The sequence below is a fragment of the Trachinotus anak genome, unplaced genomic scaffold, assembly GCF_046630095.1.
Source record: "Trachinotus anak isolate AG129_WGS33_773 ecotype Australia unplaced genomic scaffold, CSIRO_AGI_Tana_v1 ptg000011l, whole genome shotgun sequence".
Lineage (NCBI taxonomy): Eukaryota > Metazoa > Chordata > Actinopteri > Carangiformes > Carangidae > Trachinotus > Trachinotus anak.
In genome coordinates, this window is record NW_027273862.1 from 1,326,473 (window position 1) to 1,350,657 (window position 24,185).

The 24,185-nt window shown below is 38.3% G+C and overlaps 2 protein-coding genes and 1 long non-coding RNA gene across 5 annotated transcripts in view; all 3 read left to right on the forward strand.

The window, feature by feature from the left end:
* The window catches only part of LOC139628022 (mucin-5AC-like), a 117,364-nt gene that overhangs the window by 47,834 nt on the left and 45,345 nt on the right, over nucleotides 1–24,185 (forward strand). The window lies entirely within an intron of this gene.
* Nucleotides 5,657–10,771, forward strand: LOC139628060 (uncharacterized). 3 transcript variants are annotated; one of them, XR_011692670.1, is made up of 5 exons: nucleotides 5,657–8,623; nucleotides 8,725–8,877; nucleotides 8,975–9,064; nucleotides 9,161–9,218; nucleotides 9,335–10,771. It is a non-coding gene; the product is annotated as an uncharacterized lncRNA (long non-coding RNA). The 3 variants fall into 3 exon arrangements; XR_011692672.1 differs by having other exon boundaries at nucleotides 5,657–6,838; nucleotides 7,199–7,244; nucleotides 7,353–7,427; nucleotides 7,571–8,623; nucleotides 8,725–10,771; XR_011692671.1 differs by having other exon boundaries at nucleotides 5,657–7,427; nucleotides 7,571–8,623; nucleotides 8,725–10,771.
* The window catches only part of LOC139627452 (mucin-5AC-like), a 41,341-nt gene continuing 36,175 nt past the window's right edge, over nucleotides 19,020–24,185 (forward strand). Inside the window, exons 1-6 of the mRNA XM_071488217.1 lie at nucleotides 19,020–19,141; nucleotides 19,716–19,757; nucleotides 19,844–20,102; nucleotides 21,578–21,692; nucleotides 22,625–22,709; nucleotides 23,602–23,708. Of these exons, the coding sequence (XP_071344318.1) occupies nucleotides 19,066–19,141; nucleotides 19,716–19,757; nucleotides 19,844–20,102; nucleotides 21,578–21,692; nucleotides 22,625–22,709; nucleotides 23,602–23,708 (684 nt within the window). The 5' untranslated portion in view covers nucleotides 19,020–19,065. The remainder of the gene's footprint in view (nucleotides 19,142–19,715; nucleotides 19,758–19,843; nucleotides 20,103–21,577; nucleotides 21,693–22,624; nucleotides 22,710–23,601; nucleotides 23,709–24,185) is intronic.

A 24,185-nucleotide genomic window follows, 5' to 3' on the forward strand; every position in this document is an offset into this window, starting at 1 on the left:
ACAAAACCAAAGAAAGTGTAGCTGCACTTGCGCCACAGATGATCAGAGTAAATCAGTTCAATTGAGATGTTATTCCCTTACAATGTGTTTCTCCCAACTGCCTCAGGTATACCAAGGGGCCATACATGCAACGTGTCCACCACTGCTGTGTATGTGGAGAGTCAGGGCTGCCGCTCCAAAGAACTGTTGAACGTCACATCTTGTAGTGGAGCATGTGGTACCTCCACCTTGTGAGTCCCCCTTACGTCACTTTCCTTATCATCAGTGTCCTGGAAAATTTTTAATATCTTCAAATGAATTTTTATGTTTCTTGAGATTTGAACATTTACTGCCACAATTAAGCATTTTATAACATTAAATGGAGATTCCCATTAAGCAGATTGAAAAAAACAAGACTGGTCAAAATCTGTGCAGCAGAGGCCGAGATATCTTAACCTGTTAGCACATAATATATAAAGAAAATGCTGGATCAACAACTATTATTTCTCTCTTCCCTCAGCTATTCTGCCAAAATGAAATCCTTGCAGCACACCTGCTCTTGCTGCCAGGAGGTGGCCACATCTAAGAGGCAGATCCAGCTCTCCTGCCCCAACAACACTGAGCTCACCTACACCTACATCCACATCGATGCCTGTGGGTGCCTCAAGACGGAGTGCTCTGCGTTTGGCCGCAGTGACATGGCGACCACTCCCTCCAGCATCAAGTCACGTCGACGCAGGAGATAAAGCAAAAAACAGGACTAGCATAGCACAAGTTAATGAACAATCACAGCTGAATTAGTGTCAACATTTCCTCTATTTATGTCAAATATATTAGTGCACTTAGTTTTAGTTTGAAAAGATTGTAAACCCACAAAGATCTCAATAATAAAGATCACACTGTAGCTGCAGGCTGAGCATGTCTGTTTTTGTTCTGATTTCTTACTGTGTGTGTGTGTGTGTGTGTGTGTGTGTGTGTGTGTGTCTGCGTCTGTGTGTGTGTGTCTGTGTGTGTGTGGCTGTGTCTGTGTGTGTGTGTGTGTGTGTGTGTGTGTGTGTGTGTGTGTGTGTGTGTGTGTGTGTGTGTGTGTGTGTGTGTCTGTGTGTGTGTCTGTGTGTCTGTGTGTGTGTGGCTGTGTGTGTCTGTGTGTGTGTGTGTGTGTGTGTGTGTGTGTAAAACTATCAAAATCTGACTAATCATCACACTTTTCCTCTACAAATAAACCAATTTAGAGCCAAATAGTTAGGTTACCTCAGCTACACCGTCAGGATCATCTAAGGTCAACCCCTCTTTCATACCTGGAACTGAGAATTGGCACCAAATGATGCCTACTAATTCAACTACCTATGACTACCTGTATAGGTGTGTCTAACCCCTTTGTGTTTGTGTTAAGCTGCCTCCACCTTGACCTGTGGTAACATTCAGCTGTAGCCTATCAATCAAGCAGCTGTAGGAGAAGTATGAGAAGTGGCCACATCCTGCTCTCAGTTTACTTCCCAGCCCCACATGTGAAATAAATGTCTTACAGGAAGATCATGGCAAAGCTGTGATGACAGAGCGGCCAAACACAGGACCTGGAAGCAGTGAGACGCACACAGAGTCATAGACAAACACTACCAGTGTGCAATAGGGCCTTTGGGCAAGGCGGTACCACACAGCACACATCCCCAAGTCAGATCTTTCATGAGGATAATGGGCGGAGAGAAAAGGTATTCATAGGAGTCTTGGTAAACAAGGATGTTTACTTTTAATTTAACATTTATCCAACCCGATATGTCAATGAAAGCAAATTATCGTGACTTAACCTCTTAACACTACAATGATTTAAAGACACAAGCAATTAGCAGAAATTACTGTGTGTTTTATCAGTAGATATCTCAACAATTCCCACATTTACTTAAAGGAGTCTGATAACAACTAAGCTAAAAAAATGAGAGATTGTGGCTCAACTTTCCCTCATGAAAAGTTAAACATACAGAGAAGATATGTTGAGTTAGAGTAACACATTCAAGTACATGGATGTTTACATTTTTGTAAGGACTGAATTACCAAACAGGCTGTTTTATTTTATCCTTTTTTTTACCACTTCTGTTGATAAATCACCTCCACTCCCTCAGGCAGGTTTACCTGCTGTCTTGAGTGGATCAGAGGAAGAGAGATGATTTTCACTTTGAAACTAGCACTTGAGTCTATCAGCTGTCCCCCTGTCCTCATGGATTTACTTTTCCTGATGGATTGGAAAACATAAGTCATTACCATTTTATTCTTTACTAATAATTTCATCCTGACTTCCTTTTCTGCCATCACATTTGATGAGCGAGTAATGTGTTGCATTTATTGCAAATTCACTTTTTTCACTGTTTCACTTTTGCCAAATGAGTGAAATGTACTGTAAAGTAAGCAGCTAGTTTGCACTCAGTGGATCCTGTGCTCTGCCCACCAGGATGACAACAAGAGCAGCTTTGTCTCATGACATGTTTGCTTCAATCTGCTGTATATGATAAATATATTAACAATATATCCAGGATCATTCAGACTACCCTGAATGTATGTTGACATACAAGGTACATGTTGTACATGTACACAGACTTACTGTTGTTTTTGGCAATAAAGAGAAGAGGGTTGCTGTCAGCAAACACCTTGAGTCACTGTCTATAGAAGCTAAAGACCAAGTCCGAAACCTTGGCGTGCTGATAGACTCAGATCTGACCTTCAACAGCCATATCAAATCAGTCACCAAATCAGCCTTTTATCAACTTAAGAACATATCCAGAATTAAAGGTTTCATGTCCCAAACTGATCAGGAGAAGCTGATTAATGCTTTCATCTCCAGTAGACTTGATTACTGTAACGGTCTTCTGACTGGACTCCCCCAAAAAAGTATCAAACAGCTGCAGCTCATTCAGAACGCTGCAGCTCGAGTTTTAACCAGAACAAAGAGATCCGATCACATCACCCCAGTTCTTAAGACCTTACATTGGCTCCCAGTCAGCTACAGAATAGATTTTAAAGTTCTGCTACTGGTCTACAAATCACTGAATGGGTTAGGTCCAGAATACATGAATGACATGTTAGTAGAGTATAAACCCAGTAGAGCTCTGAGATCTACTGACTCAGGTCAGATAGTGGAGCACAGAGTTCAGACCAGAAATGGTGTTGCAGCATTTAGTTGTTATGCTGCACACAACTGGAACAAACTACCAGCAGAACTGAGATCAGCCCCAACTGTAAGCACTTTTAAATCCAGGTTAAAAACATTTCTCTTTTCATGTGCTTATAGCTGAGCTCTTTTTAAGAACTTAAAACTCTATTTTCTTCTATTTTACTTTTTTGCCCCTGCTTTTAACTCTATGTTTTCTTTTGTTTTTATGCTGTTTTATGCTGTTCTTTTTTTATGTAAAGCACATTGAGTTGCCTTGGTATGAAATGCGTTATATAAATAAAGATGCCTTGCCTTGCCTTGCCTAAAGTCTTAGTCAAAATATAAATTGACATATAAACTGCCAGACTGCTGTTGATAGATTAAGAAATCAGAGCCAAGTGTAAACAACATCTACTGATTAATCCTTTTAAAATAATCGTGGATCAGGAGTGAACCAGAAGACAGGACTGGTTTGCTTATATAGCACTTGTAAATGATAAGGTTTACGGCATATATTTTTCCTATCAGCAACAAATCCCATAAAGGCCAAGGTCAGTCTGAAATCACTCCATTATAGTGCACTATATTTAATGTCCGCGATTTTATTTTTATTTAAGTGTCCAGAACTTTATTCACTATTTAGTGCCTTCAAAAATTTCCACCCCAGTTATAAGAGTCACATTTCTTAGTGTGAATAATGCAAGTGACACTAGCCCTGTCATTCATGATGCAAAAAATAAGCTCATATAAGAGGATACAGTATAAATCAAAATCAACCTGGTTAAAAACAAACAAACAAAATAACAATAATATAAAACTACAACAACCACACGTCACATTCTTGTACACTCTCACTCTAAAGAATAAAGCATGGGGGTAGTAAATTCAACTTAAATAAATATGCAATTTCAATATAAACATTTAAGTTTGCAGCATTTATTTGTTTAACTAAGCAACCTACTAGATTTATCTAGCTAAACCAACTTGGAAAAAAAATATATATCCAGACTCATTTTCCTGTGTAATTTGAATGCATAAAAGCGCATCAGCTCAATTTGTCTCAAATATTAAGTTGGTTCAGCTCAAATAATCTTTTGAAACCTGGGTGAGACTCCACGTGCGGCCTGTTTGGAAAGTGAGGCACTTGTGTCTGCTTGTTTGCACAGAGCTACTGTCTGCTTTGGAATTTCATCTTTTCGCTTTGGAACAGCTGACAAGTCCTCTGTCCGGATCTTAATTATTGCTGGAGGACCATTAACCTACTACGTGGCTGTCCATACCACTTGAAAGGTAAGCCTTACAGCCGCCATTTTAGTAGCTCGCTAGCAACAGCTATTGATTGTCCACTGGTTTATTGTTTAGAACGTTTTCACCGAATCCTTTTCACAATGAACTGGTGCTGTAAAATTTGTAAATATGAAACTCCCAGAAAGACTGAGCTTTTAAAACACTACCGGCTACGACATGTGCATTGTGGGCAATTTCTGCCTTGTCTCTATTGGGAATGCTATTGCTCTTTCAAAACATGGGCCAGCCTTAAATCACACATGACAAGAAGTCATTCATCTTATAAAACAACAAAGGTGAATGATGTCTTGTCTTTTAAATGTCCATGTTGTACCCTAAGCTCCATCACCACAGAGAGGGAGTACTTTGAGCATATTTTTTATCATTTAAAAAAACATGAAACTATCACATGCGTTTTTGAAAACTGCCATTTCAAAACGAACATTTATGGTACTTTCGCCTCTCACAGGACACGCAAACACACTCCACACTCACTGGATGACTTCAAGGCTGAGCTTGTAAACAGGGATGTGAATCCTGTTAATGCAGGGGATGATCCTGATGATGAAGATATTGAGTGTGGAGAGGGTTGTGATGAAGAAAGGAAAGAATTGCCTAACATAATTGAAGCTAATCTTGCCCACCTCTTTCTGAAATTGGAAAGCATATTTAATGTGCCCAAACAGTGTATTAATGAGATGGTCGAAGAGCTAAACTTTATTGCTAGTTCTGCATCTGGTCCTGTTATGAAAGAAATTTTGCAGTCATGCTTTGCAAAGCATAAATGTCAACTTGATGATTCTGTGATCACTGACATTGCAACAGAACTCTGTAAATCCAACCCCATCAGCCAAGCATTGAGGAGTGATGGTCCTCTGTTCACCGCCTACAAGAGAAATGAATATTTTAAGGAGCATTTCTCTGTGGTGGAGCCAGTTGAATATGTGCTTAATGCCCGGGAGCGAAGAAGCTATCAGTATGTACCTATTCTGAAGTCTTTATCTGAGATTTTTAAGAAGAAGGAAATGCAAGATTTCCTAATGAACAGTGGTAAAAAAATACAGAACACAGAAAACACAGAAACTCAGTACACGTCATTTCATGATGGTACCCACTTTAAAACTAATAAATTATTTTCTGAAAATGATCTAGCAATAGCTCTCAATTTATATGTGGATGAATTTGAAGTGTGCAATCCACTTGGAACATCGAGAAAAAAGCACAAAATCACTGCTGTCTATTGGGTTCTTGCAAATGTACCACCATTGCGCCGGTCCTCACTGACCTCAATATTTTTAGCCATTCTATGCAAAGCTGAGGACATAAAACAATATGGATATAATGCTGTGTTGGAGCCACTTCTCAAAGATCTTTGTAGTCTTGAGGAGGATGGACTTTACATTCCCTCTCTTGGCAGACAAGTTAAAGGTACTGTCTTTTCTGTCATTGCAGACAACCTTGGCGCTCATTCCGTCAGTGGATTTGTTGAGAGTTTTTCAAGTTCATACATCTGTAGATGGTGTCTTGGAGAACGCTCCAAATTGCAAGACTGTGAGGTTAAAACAGGAAAATTCCCTCCCCGGACCAAAGAAGACCACACAGTGCATGTTCAGACTGCACAGGTGAGTGGATACCATAGCTGTGGCGTAAAGCAACAATGTCCACTAACAGAAAAACTTAAGTATTTTGATGTTCTGTCAGGCTACCCCCCTGATTTGCTGCATGATCTTTTTGAAGGTGTCATACCAAAAGAAGTAGCACTGTGCCTGGATACCTTGATTAAGAACAAATATTTCACTCTCTCAGAGCTGAATAAATTGATCAGAGAGTTTCCATATAAGTGGACAGATAAGAAGGATGCACCACAATCAGTACCCCTTAATTTTACTGTTAAAAAAACTGTTGGTGGGAATGCACATGAAAATTGGGCTTTGCTGCGACTCCTTCCTTTCATCATTGGCACAAGGATACCGGTGAGTGACCCAACATGGCAGTTTCTTCTCAACCTCAAGGACATAGTAGAACTTGTTGTAGCCCCAGTCCATACAGATGAGACTATTTGTTTCTTGGACAGTAAGATATCAGAGCATCGACACAGATTCTGTGAAGCTTTCCCTGGTCAAAGACTCACTCCAAAGCATCATTACATAGAACATTATCCTCAGTTGATAAAGGCTTTTGGACCACTTGTGTCACTGTGGACAATGAGGTTTGAAGCTAAACATAGTTTCTTTAAACGTGTTGTCAGACATACTCACTCCTTCTGCAACATTCTTCTCTCTCTCTCAGTGAAGCATCAGATGATGATTGCCTATCATCTACATGACAATAAGGTTGTCCAACCTTCATTGCAGGTGACCAAACTGTCAGAGATAGATTTGACTGTGCTGAGAGAGGACATCAAGACAGCAGTGGAAGCCAAGTACCCTGGTAAGTCTTGTATTCACTTGGCTAACACGGTCTGTTACAGTGGCACTAGATATGCCACTGGAATGATCTTAGCTTGTGGTTCAACAAGTGGCCTTCCTGATTTTGGAGAGCTGATTCAGATTGTGGTTGTTGATGGTATACCTGGATTTATTGTGGAATGCTTAGATGCTTGGTACATTGAGCACCTTGGAAGCTATGAGCTTGAGAATACACGAACTCTTACAGTTCTTGAGCCAGCTCAGTTGTCTGATATATTCCCTTTAGCTGCATACACCATTTCAGGGAAGCGTATGGTTACTCTGAAGCGATACATTTACTTGCCATAGATGCATTTCTTCACACTGTCTTTGTGTTATCTAGTGATGGCAAAAGATCGCAGATTTCACAGCAAACAAGCAATCCCGAGGTACAAACTCTCATTGTGCTCAATGGCATACAATGGACTGCTGATGATACGATGCAGCTAATAAGAAAGTATTTACTGTTTTATTCTCTTTATGCTATACATTTTCAGAAAATATTTCACCTGCTGAAAGAATGCTGAATGCAATGTACAAGGAAATGGGTTTTCATGATTCTGATGTTCTGGGTATGTAATTCTTATGTTCTGCTAACATCATGGCTCCAAAAAATGTGAAATGTATGCCAGCAAACCTTTAGGCCAAAGATGTTGCAATGCTCACATATTATGTCAAATATTAGAGTCACATCATGTGTTTTTTTTCTTCACAGATGTTCAAACATCTAATCTGAGTAAACCTGCTGCACTTCGTGTTATTGTTCAAGACCATATAATTGACAAGCTTGAACTGCCTTGTGGAGTACCGGAGACAGTGCTAGAGCTAGAGTCTATTGTGCCACAGAAATATAGATTGGAAGCAGGGAAGTTTACCTTACATTACAAGGATGTTGATTTTGGAGGAGAGTTTTTTTCTCTTGCATCAACAAAAGATCTTAAAGATAAAGGCACAATTAAGGTTGTCCATATTGTTGATCTCTCCTCAATCCAATTCGTTGTAACTGACCTGGATAGATCCAACACAGGTGCAGCCAGCAGCTCAGACACAGGTGCAGCCAGCAGCTCTGCTCAGCCTGCCAGTACTGCTTCATCTGAATCCGGTGATACAATGATACTGTCATCACCTGAGCATGGAAATCTGCGCTCAAAGTCTTGGCCCTCCAAATTTCCGCAATGACACAGAGCTTGTGTTAGCAGATGGTAATGAAGCTTTCAGTAAAGATGGATGTCCACTCAGCTCTACTGCCATCCTACCAGACATCCTTGAGAGATTAGCTGAAAGCATCCTTGAATATGTTGCTTATCCTACAAGTGCACAATTTGCTGATGTAGCAGAAGCACTGATCCAAAAACATCCTTGCCTGAAAGAACCAGGGTCCTACAATGGATGTTACGGATGGCAACAAAGACTGAAATTTAAAATGGGCAATTACAGATCGAAACTTAGGGGTCTTGGGTGCCCTGAGCTTGATGTTAACTCCCTCCAAAAAAAGCGAGCCAATGAGAAGATGCCTGCAAAAAACGTGAAGATAGCTCAAAAGGGTGAGGCAAACTACCTGCCACCTCATCCACTAGGAGAAACCAAAGAAAACCTTGAGCAACAAAGACTGGATCTTCTAAGTGAGGTAAAGAAGAAAAATAATTCCCAGATCATCAGTGAGAAAATGGAAAGGACCTTTTCCACTTGGAGGCAAGAAATTGTCACCTTGGCTCCACCTGTCAGTGACTTGAAGGAACGATGGCCTGCTCTATTTCTTCCTGAGCAGGTTAATGTTTTTGTATTTTGTTGTATTTGGAATTGGCAGTTTGGCAGGAGTATGACTTCTGATATCTCTTGTACCATGTTGCTTTATTTTGTGTCACACAGATCAAGGAAGAATATAAATGAATAACCACTGCCAATCTGGAGTCAACTTTTATGGCAAATCTGGACCATTGCATACCAAGATTGATGCCATTGGTGATGTCAAGAGGAGGGGCTGCCAAATATAAGATCCAGAAAATCATGGAACTTCTGAAGGTGCCTGATATGGTATTTACAATAGGAGAAACTAAACTAACTGCTGTAAAAAATAAAAAAAAAAAGCATCTACTTGACCTTTTTTCTTTGAATTCAGATCAACACAGTTGAAATACGCAGAGAGGTTGCCATTCGCTGCTTAGTGGTCTACCTTGGGGAAAGTGAGGACAGTCTTTTCGAATATGTGGTAGGTGAAAAAAAGTCAGAAATTATTCCTTAAATTTTGTTTTCCAGTGGCCCTAATACTCTTCTATACGTTTGCCTTTCACTATGTTAAAACAAGAAACAAGTGCAAAACCAGTATCCATGGCTGTGGCGGCAGGCACCATCGACAGGACACTGTGTGTATATCTAGGTTAAATCTCAGACATTCTGACTATTTTTTGTGTAGAGGATTGAGTGTGCCAGCTTAATGACAATGAATACTGATATTTGTTTCTGATATTCTTGCTTTCAGGATTCTGAGAGCCAAACTGGAGATCTTGAGAGTTGGGTGATGAAGATCCTAGTCACCAAAGGTACTACAGCATCTGATCCAGCCAGCACAACCATCATCATAGAGGGCACAGAAGTCCTGCAAGGGTTGGATGTGCCAAGGGCCTGTGCTTTGCTGATGGGCCTCATCTATGCCCTCAATCTAAGATATCCACGAGAGCTGAAGTACACGAGGTATTTCAGAAGGTGTTCCTGAAATTAGACAGTCAGAAATGCAGCCCAAAAGTCACATCTCTAAAGCAAAAGCTGCTAGGAAACCCCTTTGAGCCTCAGAGCTGAAAATCAAAAATGGACACCTCTCATTTGTGCTGCGATGGACTTACTGTTCAAGTTGCTCTTCCTAGATTATGCAGTGTAATGTCTTTCAGCCCACATCCGAGATGGTTGCTGCTCATGTTATTCAGGTCTTTGAAGTTGATTGTCATGTCTGGAGAGCTGGAATATTGGTGAGTGTATTGTTTTCAGCTGACACAGAATGTTAACCATTTTTGATGGTGCTATATTTGCCCTTAATTTGGATGGATAACCATAAAGGCATAGTTCATTAGTTTGCCAAAATGTAGAAATGTCCTTCTACCTCAGTAGAGTCACAGTCGTTTGAAGTCACTGACTCTACTCGTTTATGATTGTTCTCTGAATCTAGAGCTGTTTAACCTGTTTAATCCCAAACAAATCAATATTTTCCCTAGCACATAAACTGTAGGTACAGTATTTTTTCATTTTATGATTAAGTTAATGAAAAGTTTTATCCTCGGTCATTGTGAGTGGAGGGAAACGGCATAGACCTAGTCTAAATTGAAATAACTAACACCACATACACTATAAACACATACTAACACTAAATACACACATAATAACACACTGTACATACTACACACACTACACACAGTGACATACTACATACACACTACACACACCACATACACACACACTAGAACACTACATACACACACTACACACACTAACACACTATGAAGACACACTACACTCACAGTAAAGAACTACACACTAACACAAGAAAATATTGACCAAAATGTCAACAGCAAGATCATCAAAAAATGGAAATGTAAGTTAAACAGCTTTAAAATTGGAGAACTATCAGGAGCAAGTCTTTGATGGTGCTGTGTAATATTTGCACTTAATTTGTGCGAAATGTTCATAAAATAAACTGTTTTGATTGTGAATTATGGTTCTTGTTTATTATTTCCCCCAACTTGAGCAAAATGAGTTGCATATACTATAATTAATATGTTTACTTTTTGCATGGACATTTTTGAGTAGAAAATGTTTATGTATACATTTACAACAACTTAAATTGGAATGATGAGATAACAACATTTCAAGGAATATTGATTAATTAATTAAGTAAACACTACTTGATTTATCTCTTGAATATATAAAAAAAACATGGTCATTGTACTTAATTTTTTGTTGTACCTAAAACATATATCACGTACAACCAATGTGAAAATTCAGTAATATATACAAAAAAAACAATTAGATTCAACTTGATATAGCTTTGTATTTATGTGGCTATTTAAGTTGGCCTTGTTATGCTGCACTAGTACCGATTACTCAATTAACAATGAAGTTAGGACAACTTAAAAAGATCCATGCAAAAAGTAAACATAACTTTTTGAGTAAACCCATTACATTATTTTTTAGAGTGTAGAGGTCTGCTGATTTTGGTACACACAGGACCAAAAATGAACACCCTTACACAAATGTTTTCCAAAGAGCCAGTGAGTCTGAATGTTTTCATCTGGACCTGAGCAGTCAGAGTTACAAACCAAAATAAAAGAAAAGTAAATATGCTTGCTGTAGCCCATGGAAAGCCTTGAGGCGTCTGTGGTGTCGCCAATAGTTAGTCTGAGCTGCTTTGTCTCTGCTTTGAACCGCTGTGCAATTACCTAGATAAAATGATTCGTAACTCTTAGAAGTTGTGATAAACAAGTGGACTGTAGTGAAATTTCCAGCAGACTATTGTCTTCAATTAGTATCAGAGTCAGTCTTATAATCAGTCATTCAGCTGATTTAAATTAGGAAAAGTCCCCATTGTACTATTTGGTATCATTGTGTACACCGCACTGAACAAGGACAAAAGAAAAAAGAGAGTTGTCTGAGGAGATGAGGAAGTAAATATTTGCCAAGCATGGTCTAGGTAAAGGCTCCAGGACCATCTTCAAGCAGCTTGATGCTCCTCTGACCACAGTTGCTAATATTATCAAGAAATGTAATGCCCATTGGATTGTAGCCAACCTCCCTGGATGAGGCCAGAGGAAGAAACCCTGCCCCAGATTGAACAAGATAGTTTGAATGTTGGAAAAAGAACCAAGGAAAACTTCAAAACATAGATAGAAGCTGACCTCCAGGATCAAGGTACAACAGAGTCCAGTCACACTGTATGTTACTTTCTGAATGAAAGCGGCCTCTATGGAAGACAACTCAGCCCACTTTGAAAGAGAAACAAAAAAAAGAGAAGAGATAAGATAATCCTTTATTTGACTCACAATGGGGAAAGCAAAGTGGACAGTACAAAAATAAGCAGCAAAATCTCAATATCAAACACTTAAAAAATATGAATAATGATATTAATGTAACTGTACAATCAGCTATTTAAGCATAGCAAAAACAGCAGATAATTAACATTGTACAGACTGTGTCTCTTCATCATTGCACATGGTGAGTTTGTCACGGTGAGTTTTTGGTGTGCGGTCGAGTGAGTGCAGCAGCAGGAGGAAAAGACCTATGCTATCTCCCCTTCACACACCACAGGTTCAGCCTGTCTTTGAAGGAGCTCAGTGCTGTCAGACTGTCCTGAATGGGGTGGGACATGTTATCTAACAGGGATGATAGCTTAGTCACCCACTACAGCCCAGGACAGAGCTGGCCCTCTTAATGAATCTGTTCAGTCTGTTCCTGTCTGCAGTGGAGACGCTGCTGTCCCAGCAGACCATGATGCCACCACAGTTATAAATGCATCCTCAGGACTGCAACATGTACTGAACTGTACATGTAAAGAACTTGAGTCTTCTTAGCAGAAAAACTGACTGAACTTTGTTAAAATGCATGTAGACAAACCACAACGCATCAGGGAGAATTTCCAGTGGACAGATGTCAGAGACAAAATTAGAGCTTTGTGGTGTCAGCTGTATGTTGACAGAAGAAAAAAGAGCACCATCCCCACTGTGAAACATGGAGGAGACGTGGGGTTTCTTCTGTCTGCATGAAACAGTGAAATCAGAAGATTACCAATGTGATGTAGAGTGAAACATGCTACCCAGTGTCAGAAAGCTCCATCTCAGCTGCAGGTCATGGTTCCTCCAACAGGTTAACGACCCAAACATACATCTAAAAGCAGCCAAGAACGAATGAGAAGAAAACATTTCTGAAGTGGCCTGTTATGAGTCCTGATCTTAATCCAACTGAACATCAATATACTCTGAAACTCACAGTTGGGAGAAGGCATCCATCAAACCTGAGAGAATTGGAACAGTTTTCCAGAGAACATTGGACCAAACTACCAGTAGAGAAAAGCATTGGTCTACAGTGAGGGAATGACTCCAGTGATTCACCGTAAAAGAATGTGCTACAAAATATTAGGGTTCCAATATTTTTGTCCATGCCATTTTCATCTGTAGTATTGTTTGAAATATGTTACATCAAAAATCAATGTATGTTCCATTAAATGTGGATTAGAGAAAATTGGATGCCAATTACTTCTATTAATTTCAGCTCTTGTTTTTCTGCCTTTCTCTTTTTTAAGTGGAAGGGCACCAACACAAGGGTAAAAAAAGCACATCAAGTAGGATAAAGGAAGACCCCTGACCTGCATGTTGAATATATAGTTGTACTGCATGTGACTTCACACCTGTCTGGCCCTCTGGAAAAAAAAGATACCAAAAAAGGATTCAAAATGAAAGCAATAAAGTGCATTAAAAACAAAATGAATGTCAAATTTATCATGAAAAAATTGTCCATCTAAATGCACAGTTGACAGATTTCATCTGAGCAGACATGATTTCATACTGTACTTGTGCAAGAATTCAGCTTCTAAGTAGGAATCTGAATTATTTTGTAACATATTGTATAACAATATGACATTTTCTGTCTTGACACAGTTAAATTAATGGCATGTCACAGACAATAAGTCTTAATGACACAGCACAAACACTGTAGTTGATAAAACAGAGCAACACTTTTATTAAAGATGCACCACAGGATGCATATCCTGGACTGAGGGAGCTGAGTCACTGAGGCTTATTTACGCAGGCCTCTGACATCAACACAGACCTAATAATCCTTCTCCTCCTTAGAGCAACACAACGTCATGTTTACATCTGAACAATGTTCCATATTGTGTTCAATTTCCATTGCTGACTGAGTGATGGGTGTGGGCCACTGCATATTGACATGTCCTACACACTGAATAAGCCATTGATTAGATATTCAGTGTCAAAGTGGGACACGTTTGCATTTGTTAAATTTATTCTTCAGTAGCTTTGAATCCACTGACTCATGTACAAGAAATGTTCAATCACAGAAGGTTCTGGGTCATTTCATGCAAAGTGGGACTATCCAGTGATTCATCCATCCCGTGCATTTGTACATTGAGTCTGTCATTCAGAGTGCAAACCTCTGCCACAAAGTCCTACACATTATTTTAATGATAGAAAGTGGTTAATGCATCAAAATACACAGTGATAAACATGACATCATGTCAAAATCTGAAACCCTGATCTTACATCTGATACGAGAGCCCCAAGGGTTCTTCTAATATTCCCAGAGCTTCAAAATAGGAGAAAGTCACTTGGCTGGTGACCTTTAAAGCTTTGTTTTGTCAGTGAACCAACAGGTGGTTTGACATGGGTCTGAACCCCCATGGGGGGTTTTTGTGATGAAGTTTAGGCACAGTTTGTGGGTTGAATTAGTGCTAGAGTTTAAGAGAGCTGAATCAAGTAATTATACAGCCTAGTTTGTGGTTGTGTGGTTGCAGATACAACAAACATGGACAAGTCTTTCCATACATGTGTCAGTGAAATTTGTCACTGACCACGACACAATTAGGGGCAAGAAAAATTATACACAAAATTGTTGCTGTTGAAGATAAAATTCTGCTTTTTCTGGTCTGCACAAAACCTGGTACTTGCTCAAATGAGCTGGTGGCAGTTTTCTGGACATCTTTGTGTTTTTATTCACTTCAATCCCAACATTAGTAGAGCAAGAGATAAAGCAATATATGTTATTATCCTCTCCAAATTAAGCTGTAGGCCACATAAAGCTGATGACATATGAATTCAAAAGGCATTTACAATTATTAACACTAACAGGCATTAAAACTTCAACATCACCCATCAACCAAGCTGCAGCAGGCTAACAAGCTCCAGGTGTGTTGTCTGATGCCATCTTGGCAGTGCCTGACTCCACCTAACTCCCAGGTAATTGAAAAATGGGCAAAGAGCTGGGGCATGTGTGGGGCCAAGACTTAGGTGCATGTCAGTTTGTTGCAAGCATGCGTTCATCCACCTGTCACTCAAAACAGCATTCCTGAAATAAGCATAATTTTAAGCCTTAATAAAATTTAAACATGTGAGTTATGTAAAAAATAACTTCTCATATAGTTTGCATTAAGAGGGAAATTAGATACAGAGACTAAAATCGTTTTTTGTACCAGGCTGTAAACATGTTTATTTCTGCTGTAAAGCTGGACATTTTAACATGGGAGTCTGTGGGGACTGACTCACTGTTGGAGTCAGCCTCAAGTGGTCATTTGATGAACTGCAGTGTTGGCACTTCAGTGTTCTTCGGCTCTGGAGGTTGCTGCTTGGTTCCTGTGAAGACTGTGAAGGCTGTTGTAAACTGTCTTGTCTTGACCACAGTTTTTGTCACTGCTCTCATCTGCTTTCAAGGCAAGGCACAGTTTATCTTCAGCTTTAAATACTCCCTGGGAAAAACCACCATGCTAATAGCTGGTGATGGTAAGATGAACAGACAACATTGAAACTTTCAAGGATGATTCAATTCAAGAAGGATTTTTTTTTTTTAAACTGTACAATATATCTACAAATAATATTCAAACTTGGTATGGTCCAGATTGTCACAGGTGCACACATTCATAAGAGCCATCCTCAACTAAGAGAAAACAGTGATTAGAAATCAAAGCAAACAATGAAACCTACAGCTGAATGAAAACATAGTAATAAGGTAGTAGTAGTAAATAAAGCAAATATATTAATTAACTAAAGTCAGTCTAAAATGTACACATTACATTACAAAAACTGAAGGAATAAATAAGATTGCCTTCCATCTGATTGGTGGGTGGAAGAGTAAACCAAGCTCCCTTTTGTTAGAGTAAATAATCTGTGGAATATTAAGGCTTTGTACAGATATGACCCAAAATATCAAGTGAGTCAGACTTACCCTGTGGAAAGGAAAATACAAGAATAAGATCTCTTCTTTGTCTAGTCTATTTCTCCCAGACCCAATTGAGCTCAATTTAAGCTCAATATAAGATTTCTTGACTCCAAAATCATCCTCGTAAAAATCTTTACTTGTCGAAATAATCAGCTCTTAAGACAGCAGTAAGATCTTAAAAAACTTGATTGGCCTGCACACACCTGAAATTGTGATTGTGATCAAATGAAGGCTGGTAACACAGCATAAGATCATCTGCTTTTCTCATGTTTCTCCTGTTATTCTCAAAATGGACAGGATTGATTTCTCAGATCTTGATCTCTTCTTTTGCTCCTTATTTCTCCTAAGGAGGGGGTTAGGAGAAACAGGTCAGAATTCAGTGATTTCTATATAATCTTCTTTATTTCTGTGAGACAAAGAAAAGACATCAAAATCTTCCACATGGTAATACGACTGATTTGTGGCCATTTGAATACATAATGTTCCTGTTGTACAAGTCGTTAATAAGTTTTAAACCACAAAATCAGAGAAAGCAGAATTCTACACATACACATCACAATTAAGGCCTTGAGTACAAATACAAAGTGCTTTATAGAAATGAACCATAAGCCAGAACCTGGTCCATGTCCCTGAAATCTGTCCAGCACTATTTGAGATGTCAAACGAAACACAACAAAAGACATAATCTCTTGAGTAGAGGAACCAGGATACAAATCATGCAATAGTACAATGAATCACTAATGCAACATTACCATGCACTATCACTTCTATTTAAAGTATTTGCTCATTGGAGAAACTGCAGCAAGCAGTTACTTTTTTCAGTTTCTCATTCATTAAGCATATCAAGAAGTATAATTTCCTACTTCTGTGAATATGTGGTCTACTTCCAGAGGTTAACAAACACCTCTGAGATTTGATGGATTATTGTTTATAGAGAGATTTAAAAATGTAATACCTTTCAACCAGCTTGAAAAGTGATGAAATGTCTATTAGCAACTGAGAGATTCTGGTTTATGTTGATATGATTTTATCACAACATTTCTGCAGATTCATTAGCTGCACATTCAAGCTGCCAATTTCCTGTTCTACCACACCCCAAAGGTGTTTTACTGAATTCAGGTCTGGAGACCTGGAGGCCACTGAAGTTCACTGAACTCACTGTCATGGTCATGAAACCAGTTTTAGACGGCTTTAGCTCTGTGATATAGAGCATTATCCTGCTGGAAGCAGCCATTAAAAGAAATTGTGGCTATAAAATGATGCACATGGTCAGCAACAATACTCAACAATCATGCTACAGTCAAAGTCACTGAGATTACATTTTTCCCCCATTATTTTGTTTGATGAAAACATTAACTAAAGCTCCTGATCTGAATCTGCAAGATTTTATGCAGTGAACTGCTGTCACATGATTGGCTGACTGGATAATTGCATGAATAAGCATGTGCACAGGTCTTCATAATAAAGTGCTTTGTAATTGTAAATTACCATTGCTGTGTGATTGTAATTATTAAGATAGGATTCAATAACGACAAACTGCTTTAAGGCACTGATAACAGCAGTGGTGGTATATGCTTGATACTTTCTAACTGAAGCATTATGGAAACTGTAAAGTTTGGGAATATTTCTTGACTTCTAGCAGCTTAGTTCAGTCCAGTATGTGCCATCAAATGAGTTTTGTCAGCTTATGTTAAACACACTTCAGTTACAACAATCAAGGGAACAATGACTTAAATTACTGAGTGAGTCCTTGAGACCTTATGAAATCATCTGAGTTTAGACACTCATTTATTTAACCCATTAATGTCTACAGTGGAATTATATCATTTCACTTACAACACTCACTTAAGTACCAGCCGATCTTAGCACAAATCCATTGAAATTTTCCAAATAGGTCAAAGTAGGAGGCTGAAGTTATTCTGGACATTTTTTAGTTATTAGTCACAGGAGGTTGTGGTTTTTTGACTTTTCACTAAAACACCTCTAGAATAATAGGTTAGGAATTTCAGATCTTCATAAGTTTTGATACACACATATTCTGGATTCTTACAATATAATTTCAATAAGGAAATGATCATCTGTTGCAGTATTTATGTTGGGCAGATCTTAGTGACATTTTATATAGTATTCCTAAGGTATATTCAATATGAAGCATGATACAGAAATGGCTGTGTCTCAAAATCTACAAGGAGTCATATCAAATGCCTGATACCATTGGATTCAAAACAACTTCTGTTTCAACTACAAGGGTGTTAAGAAAGTGCAGACCTCCAGCAAGTCAGACAACATACACCAGACTTCAGAGAAAAAAATAAAATTCATTGTCAATGATCCAGATCTGCTTTAAAATCATATGTTTATGGCCCATACCTCAGCAAAATTTGATGCAAATTGATTTGCTACTTCGTTCTCCTGACAAACAAACAAACAATAAAACATACAGACAAACACAGGTAGATAGATAAATAAAACATTGCCCCATGTAAATCTGATATTTAGAATGTTAAATGAATGTTAACCTTATTTTTGTGATTGTTTGCACTTTTAAAGAAAGAAAATCAAATTTGTCTATCAATTGATAGAATATGTGAAATCAAAATTTTTTGTTTTGCAATGTATAGCCACATATTTTGCATATTTTAAACAGATTTATGCATATTGTTACTAATCTTCTTTCAAATGGTTATAGTTAAAGGCAAAGTACAGATGAACAGGGCTCAATGTCTTACGTCCCAGGATCTGTTCGGTTTAAGTTACCAAAACAGCTGGTTAAAGTTACAGGAGGTGGTGGTTTTGGTTAAAAACTGAAACTAGTTTTTAAGTCAGCATTGATTATTTTCAATACTGAACAAAGAAACAGGGCCTTTTTTTCACCTTTAACTAAGTGAATGTAGACAAGCACTTTTAAGTCATCATGTCATGTTGAAATTATTGAATCACTGATTTCTGCTACCAGAGGTTTTTGTATTGATAAGAAAAAAGATCACAGCTCATAAGTGATCTGTAGTTCATCAGGTAGCAATAACCTTGTACACAGTGTCAGGTATTTATTTAACATGTAAATGTCACAGGCCAACCACACTGAAAATATGTAGGGTGAAGGAGGGATGAGTAGTGGAACTGCCTTATACACACACAGTCTCTCTCTCTCTCTCTCTCTCTCTCCCTCTCTCTCACTCACCTGACGGAACCTGTGTAGCTCCACCTTGACCAGCAGGTTATAAAGGGATTCTTCCTCCAGGTGAGACCTCTCATACTGGGTCAGTCCTCAGGACCAACATGGGGACTACAGGAATCCACTGCACATTATGGCTCATCTACCTGATGCTGCTGGTCGACTCACTCACTCAGACTGGTGAGTGATGCACTGCTTACAGCTTCACACTCAATCCTAAAAAACTATAAGATGGTGGAGGGGGTCATAGAGAAGATGACTAGATGCTGTTCTTTTAGCAGAAGTTAATTTTCATGTGTGGTGAAGAAAAGATGCTTAATTCATTTGAATTTAGATGTTATATCTTATTTGGATAACTTCTACATTTCCTTTGTATTTGTCAGTAAATTATCATAAGAAACTTCAGAGGTATTGTTCTATATAAACAACCTACCTACTTTGACTTCTAAATTTTAATCTTAAGTTTAAATATTACAGCTGATTAAAATTCAACAATAACACACAAACTCATGCTCATACTACCAAGTGTTGTTTAAACCCTACAGAAGATATTTCCAAAGATACTGAATATATACAGCATGAGACATCTACAATAGATAATGTGATTGAATAGACTATGGCATATTGATTGATGATGTCACTTAGTGTATGTATCATTTAGCTTCAATGAACTGTCTGAACAAGGTGATACATAATATCTGATACATATTTTTTCTCTAAAATAAAAAAAGATTATTTCTTCTCTTTACTACAGTAACCATCACTCCCTCACCAAACACACTGAGGCTGAGTTCAGGTAACTGTGCAAATGCCTAAAAATTGATTTTTGGAACTCTTTGTGTTTGTTCAAAATTATATTTCAACATGTTTATTCTGTTATAGCTAATGCATCTCACATTAGCCGAGTGTGCACAACTTGGGGACACTATCACTGGAAGACTTTTGACGGAGATTTCTTCCAACTGGCCTCCACCTGTAACCATGTCCTGGCCTCGCAGTGTGAGGGCAGCTTTGAAAATTTCAACATCCAGATGAGGCGCAAGACAGTCAACAACATCCCCACCATCAGCAGCATCATCATGAAGCTGGAAGGTTCTGTGGTGGAGCTCTCTGGCAGCTCAGTGATTGTCAATGACAAGCCGTAAGTTCAGCTGAGCTTGAAAAGTTTGTTCTTCAACTTGAGAACACTAGTTTGACAAAAACAAAACAAAAGACAGCATTTTTCAGAGTTTTCAACCACATCTCATGGTCTGCCTATCTCTTTCTAGTTAGTGGATCTTGAGTTAAGATTCTTTAGCCCATTTATAAACAATTTTCACTTCATTACTGCCAACATTTTTGAAGGCCTTCAGTATTTTAGATTCTTGAATCTTTTTTAAAGCAGAGGGTGTCTTAGTTCTTTAACTCCAATATACACAATTTGTTGAGACATTTACTTGAAGCTGCTGTGTTGAATTTTTACCCAACATGATTACAATATTGTTCAAATAATTTTGGTGATATACGTCTTTGTGGAAAAATTAGACAGAAGCACCACCCTCAGCAGTCACAGATTGTTATTTTCAGTTTTCAGTTTTCAGTTTCAAGTTTTCAGTTGTTATTGGGCTTTAATAGATAAATATTAGTCATTGTGACACTCATGTTTTTTTTCTTTGTTACTCCTTTTACCTCAGTGATTATTGCTTAAATTGTTTACATGTACATTACAGTAATCATATCAGTGATTCCCAATTGGATACCCCACGGGGTACTTCTGCAGTTGCCATGGAGTCACATGGAAAGATTTTGCAATAGCCTTGCCAATATGAATAAAAATAAAATGTGATTTGATATTCCCTCATTAGTGTTTAAAAGTAAAATAACTGCACAATTGCATTATGATGCAGATATTTGGTTATTCACTGCCACAGTAACCAATAAACTATGACAGGCCGTCATACAGGTCAAGCCCTTGCAGACCTGAGTCAGTTAAAAACCCTCAGTGCTCCAATGAAGTGTAAAAAAAAGTGAGTATTAGGGTTCAAATTATGGGGGGTATTCGGGGTGTATTAACCCCCCCCCCGAACGTCTCCTCTGCCCACTTTACTCCCATCAGTAGCTAGCTAGCGCCTCTACGCCCCTTCTTTGCACAAGCTAATCGAGGTACTGTAGGTAAATGTTGCCTTAGCTAACTATCTAGCTTGTGTAATACACTTTATTTTCATTTCAGAGTGTCTGAATTAGATTGTGTCAAGTATCTACTGATGAACGCTAATGTTGGCTAGTCTCCAAATTTTGCCTTAAGTTACAGTTTAGCTAATGTTAGCTAGATCATTGCACGTCCTTCATTTCCAGTTTTGGCTTGGCATTTTAACAAAGTTCTGATAAATCAACTATACGCTGCATGCAATAGCAAATGGCAGTAAGAAAAGACAAAGATATCGAGATTTTATTCATCTTGTCGGAGCTAATGTATGACTCTGGGAAGACTGGAGACTGCCTGAGATGACTGCAGTGTTTAGCCACTTCCCTCAGTTGCTCTCTTCCCCCTGAGCTTAATGACTTTCTGTCATTTTACAAATTTTCATTGTCATTCACAGAGGGCACTATTATTATTGCTCTTTGTGTTTGCTGCAGGGTGTCTTTGCCAGCCGTTACACCCGGGGTGACCATCAAGGAAACCACTTCTAGTATCACTGTTGAAGCTAAGCTGGGAATCATAGCTATCTGGAACAAGGATGACTCACTGGATGTATGAACCACACCCTCTCACTTTCACACACGTCTGTCCTCATTTTGTATTCATGTGTATTTTCATGCTGTAAACACAGTGACAAAGTTACACATTGTGACCGTGCTGTAAACAACTCAGCAGGATCGGTTGCTCTATAACCTGCATCAGCCTGTTCCTCAATGTGCTTGTTATGTATGTATATGTGTACAAACACACTCAGTCTCAAGCTGTTTTACTCATTTAAAGGAAAAGGCTGATGTTATCTTATCATGAAAAGAGCAAAACCAACAATGACCTTATCTTTATAAGAAGTATTGTCTGTGTTGCCACAGTCTGATTGAGCTTATCCCTCTCTGCCACAGAACTCTATTGTTATCCCAAAGCTTTCAAAACCATATACAAGAGACACAATGCTGCACTTAGCTGGCATATTTGATAAGTCTGATGAAAACATACAGTGTAGTTTGTCCCAATCAAACTAGTGACTGCAGCCACACTTGATGTATGGCTGTGATGGTTTGTCCATGCTTTGATCTATTTTTAATAGAAGACTGAGACTAAAAGACAAACATTATTGCCACTGATTACTACCACTCTTTAAATAAAGAGTTGGGGCTGCTTATATGGAGGTGTCAACTCCTTGCGCCTGGAGTAATACATTCAAATGTTCCTTTTTACCATGAGCACTCTAAATACATTTAATTATGACTACTGAGGTATGAGCATTTAAATATATCATGTTGTTGTGTAGATTTTGCATCTTCAGGAATTATGGCAATTGATGGCATTAGGCAGTAGTCACACTTACAGTTGATACGCAGCATTACATGTAATCTCAGAAACAGTGCAAATGGATCACGCAGAAAAAATGACATATTTCAAACTTTTATTTATAATTACCTATTCTTGATCTTACCAATAACTACTGTATGTTTTGTATGTGTTCACAGATTGAAATAGATCCCAAATACCAGAACCAGACCTGTGGACTGTGTGGAAATTTTGACAGCATATCCAACGATTTCATGAGAGATGGTAAGATCCTTTTCAGTATCATGGAGGGATAATTTACTGTAGCTTGTAATCATGTTTCCAAATAACTAATTTCACATTGACACTAGTAATATGGTGAGGCATGCTTCGTTTGTTTATATAAATATAGATCTATTATTTATGGGCCTTATGTTCCCACTAAAGAGGTCATGTTTTTTTTCTTTAAACCTCTTTAAATTCATGCAAATCATTATTGAGAAACAGGAAGTCAGTTCAGGATTAATTTAGTATGTGTGTTTAGTATTTATGTTTAGTATTTAGTATTAGTATGAAGATGTTTTGTCAGTAATCAAAAAGACTTCATTGGTTCTGCTGACGGGTAGAAATCAAATCTCCATAAATGCATTTGAACATTTTTGAGACATTTTTACTGAGTGAAAAACATGTTAAATATTGCTCTCTTTAGTAACTTTACAACATCTTGATAGTGCAACTATTCTTCCAGTAATTTGCAATTATTTTACACATTCACAAACCCTGCATTGTTAGAAAATGTTTGTAGCATTGTACTATAACAAGCAAAACAAATATACACTAAGTTCAACCTACATTATACTCAGCAAACTCTTTCCAACTACTTACCTAAACTAATATTAAACTAACCCTTTAATTTATGCAGCTGCCTAAGGTTTTGACCTTAGGGTACAAAACACAAGCAAGGTTCAAGTACCTGGAGCTAGTCACTACTGCAGAGTAGTTTTTTTACTTTAACCAAACAAAAGAAATTCTGCACTACAACATTTAAAAATAGCAAACACTGACTTGAAATTGCAGTTTATTGCAAAATGACTGAAAAAGGGGTATAAACTGCAACTGCTGAGTGCTAAATGATCACAGTGACCACTGTTGTGTGATTGACTCTGCTGTGCTGCAGGAGCTCTGCTGTCTGTGACAGACTATGCTGACACCTACAAGGTGAACGGGCCAACAGAGAGCTGTGAGGAGCCTGAGCTAACGCCCATCGACAGCTGTGGTAATGAGGTAACTCTTCACTCTTTATCATACTCCACACATTTGTACATTAAACATCTCATGAATTCATGTGCGTGAAGGATGAGATGCCCTATTTACTATCTTGTCTGTGCCAGGATTGAAAAGAGTACTTTGGCTTAGCGCAACACTCCATGCAAAATAGTAATATTTAATAGTTACTTTTATATTTGGTTGTTAAATGTTTGGGTAGTTCTATATATTGATCTTTTTTTTCCATAATTCACTTATTACTGCTGGACGACGTTTTTAACTGTGATAAATTCTGCTGACCAATCAGTCGTTACACCTATCCCAAAGTAGCAGTTCAACACTTCATCAACAAAGTAATAACAATTCCAACAGCTCTATTTGATTTACTTATGAAAAGCAGAACTGGCTGTGTATGTGTATCTAAACTGTTTTTATACTGTTGTTGTAGTGTTAGTGTTAACAGCTGTTTTAGTGATTCACTGCAGCCTCCAGTTT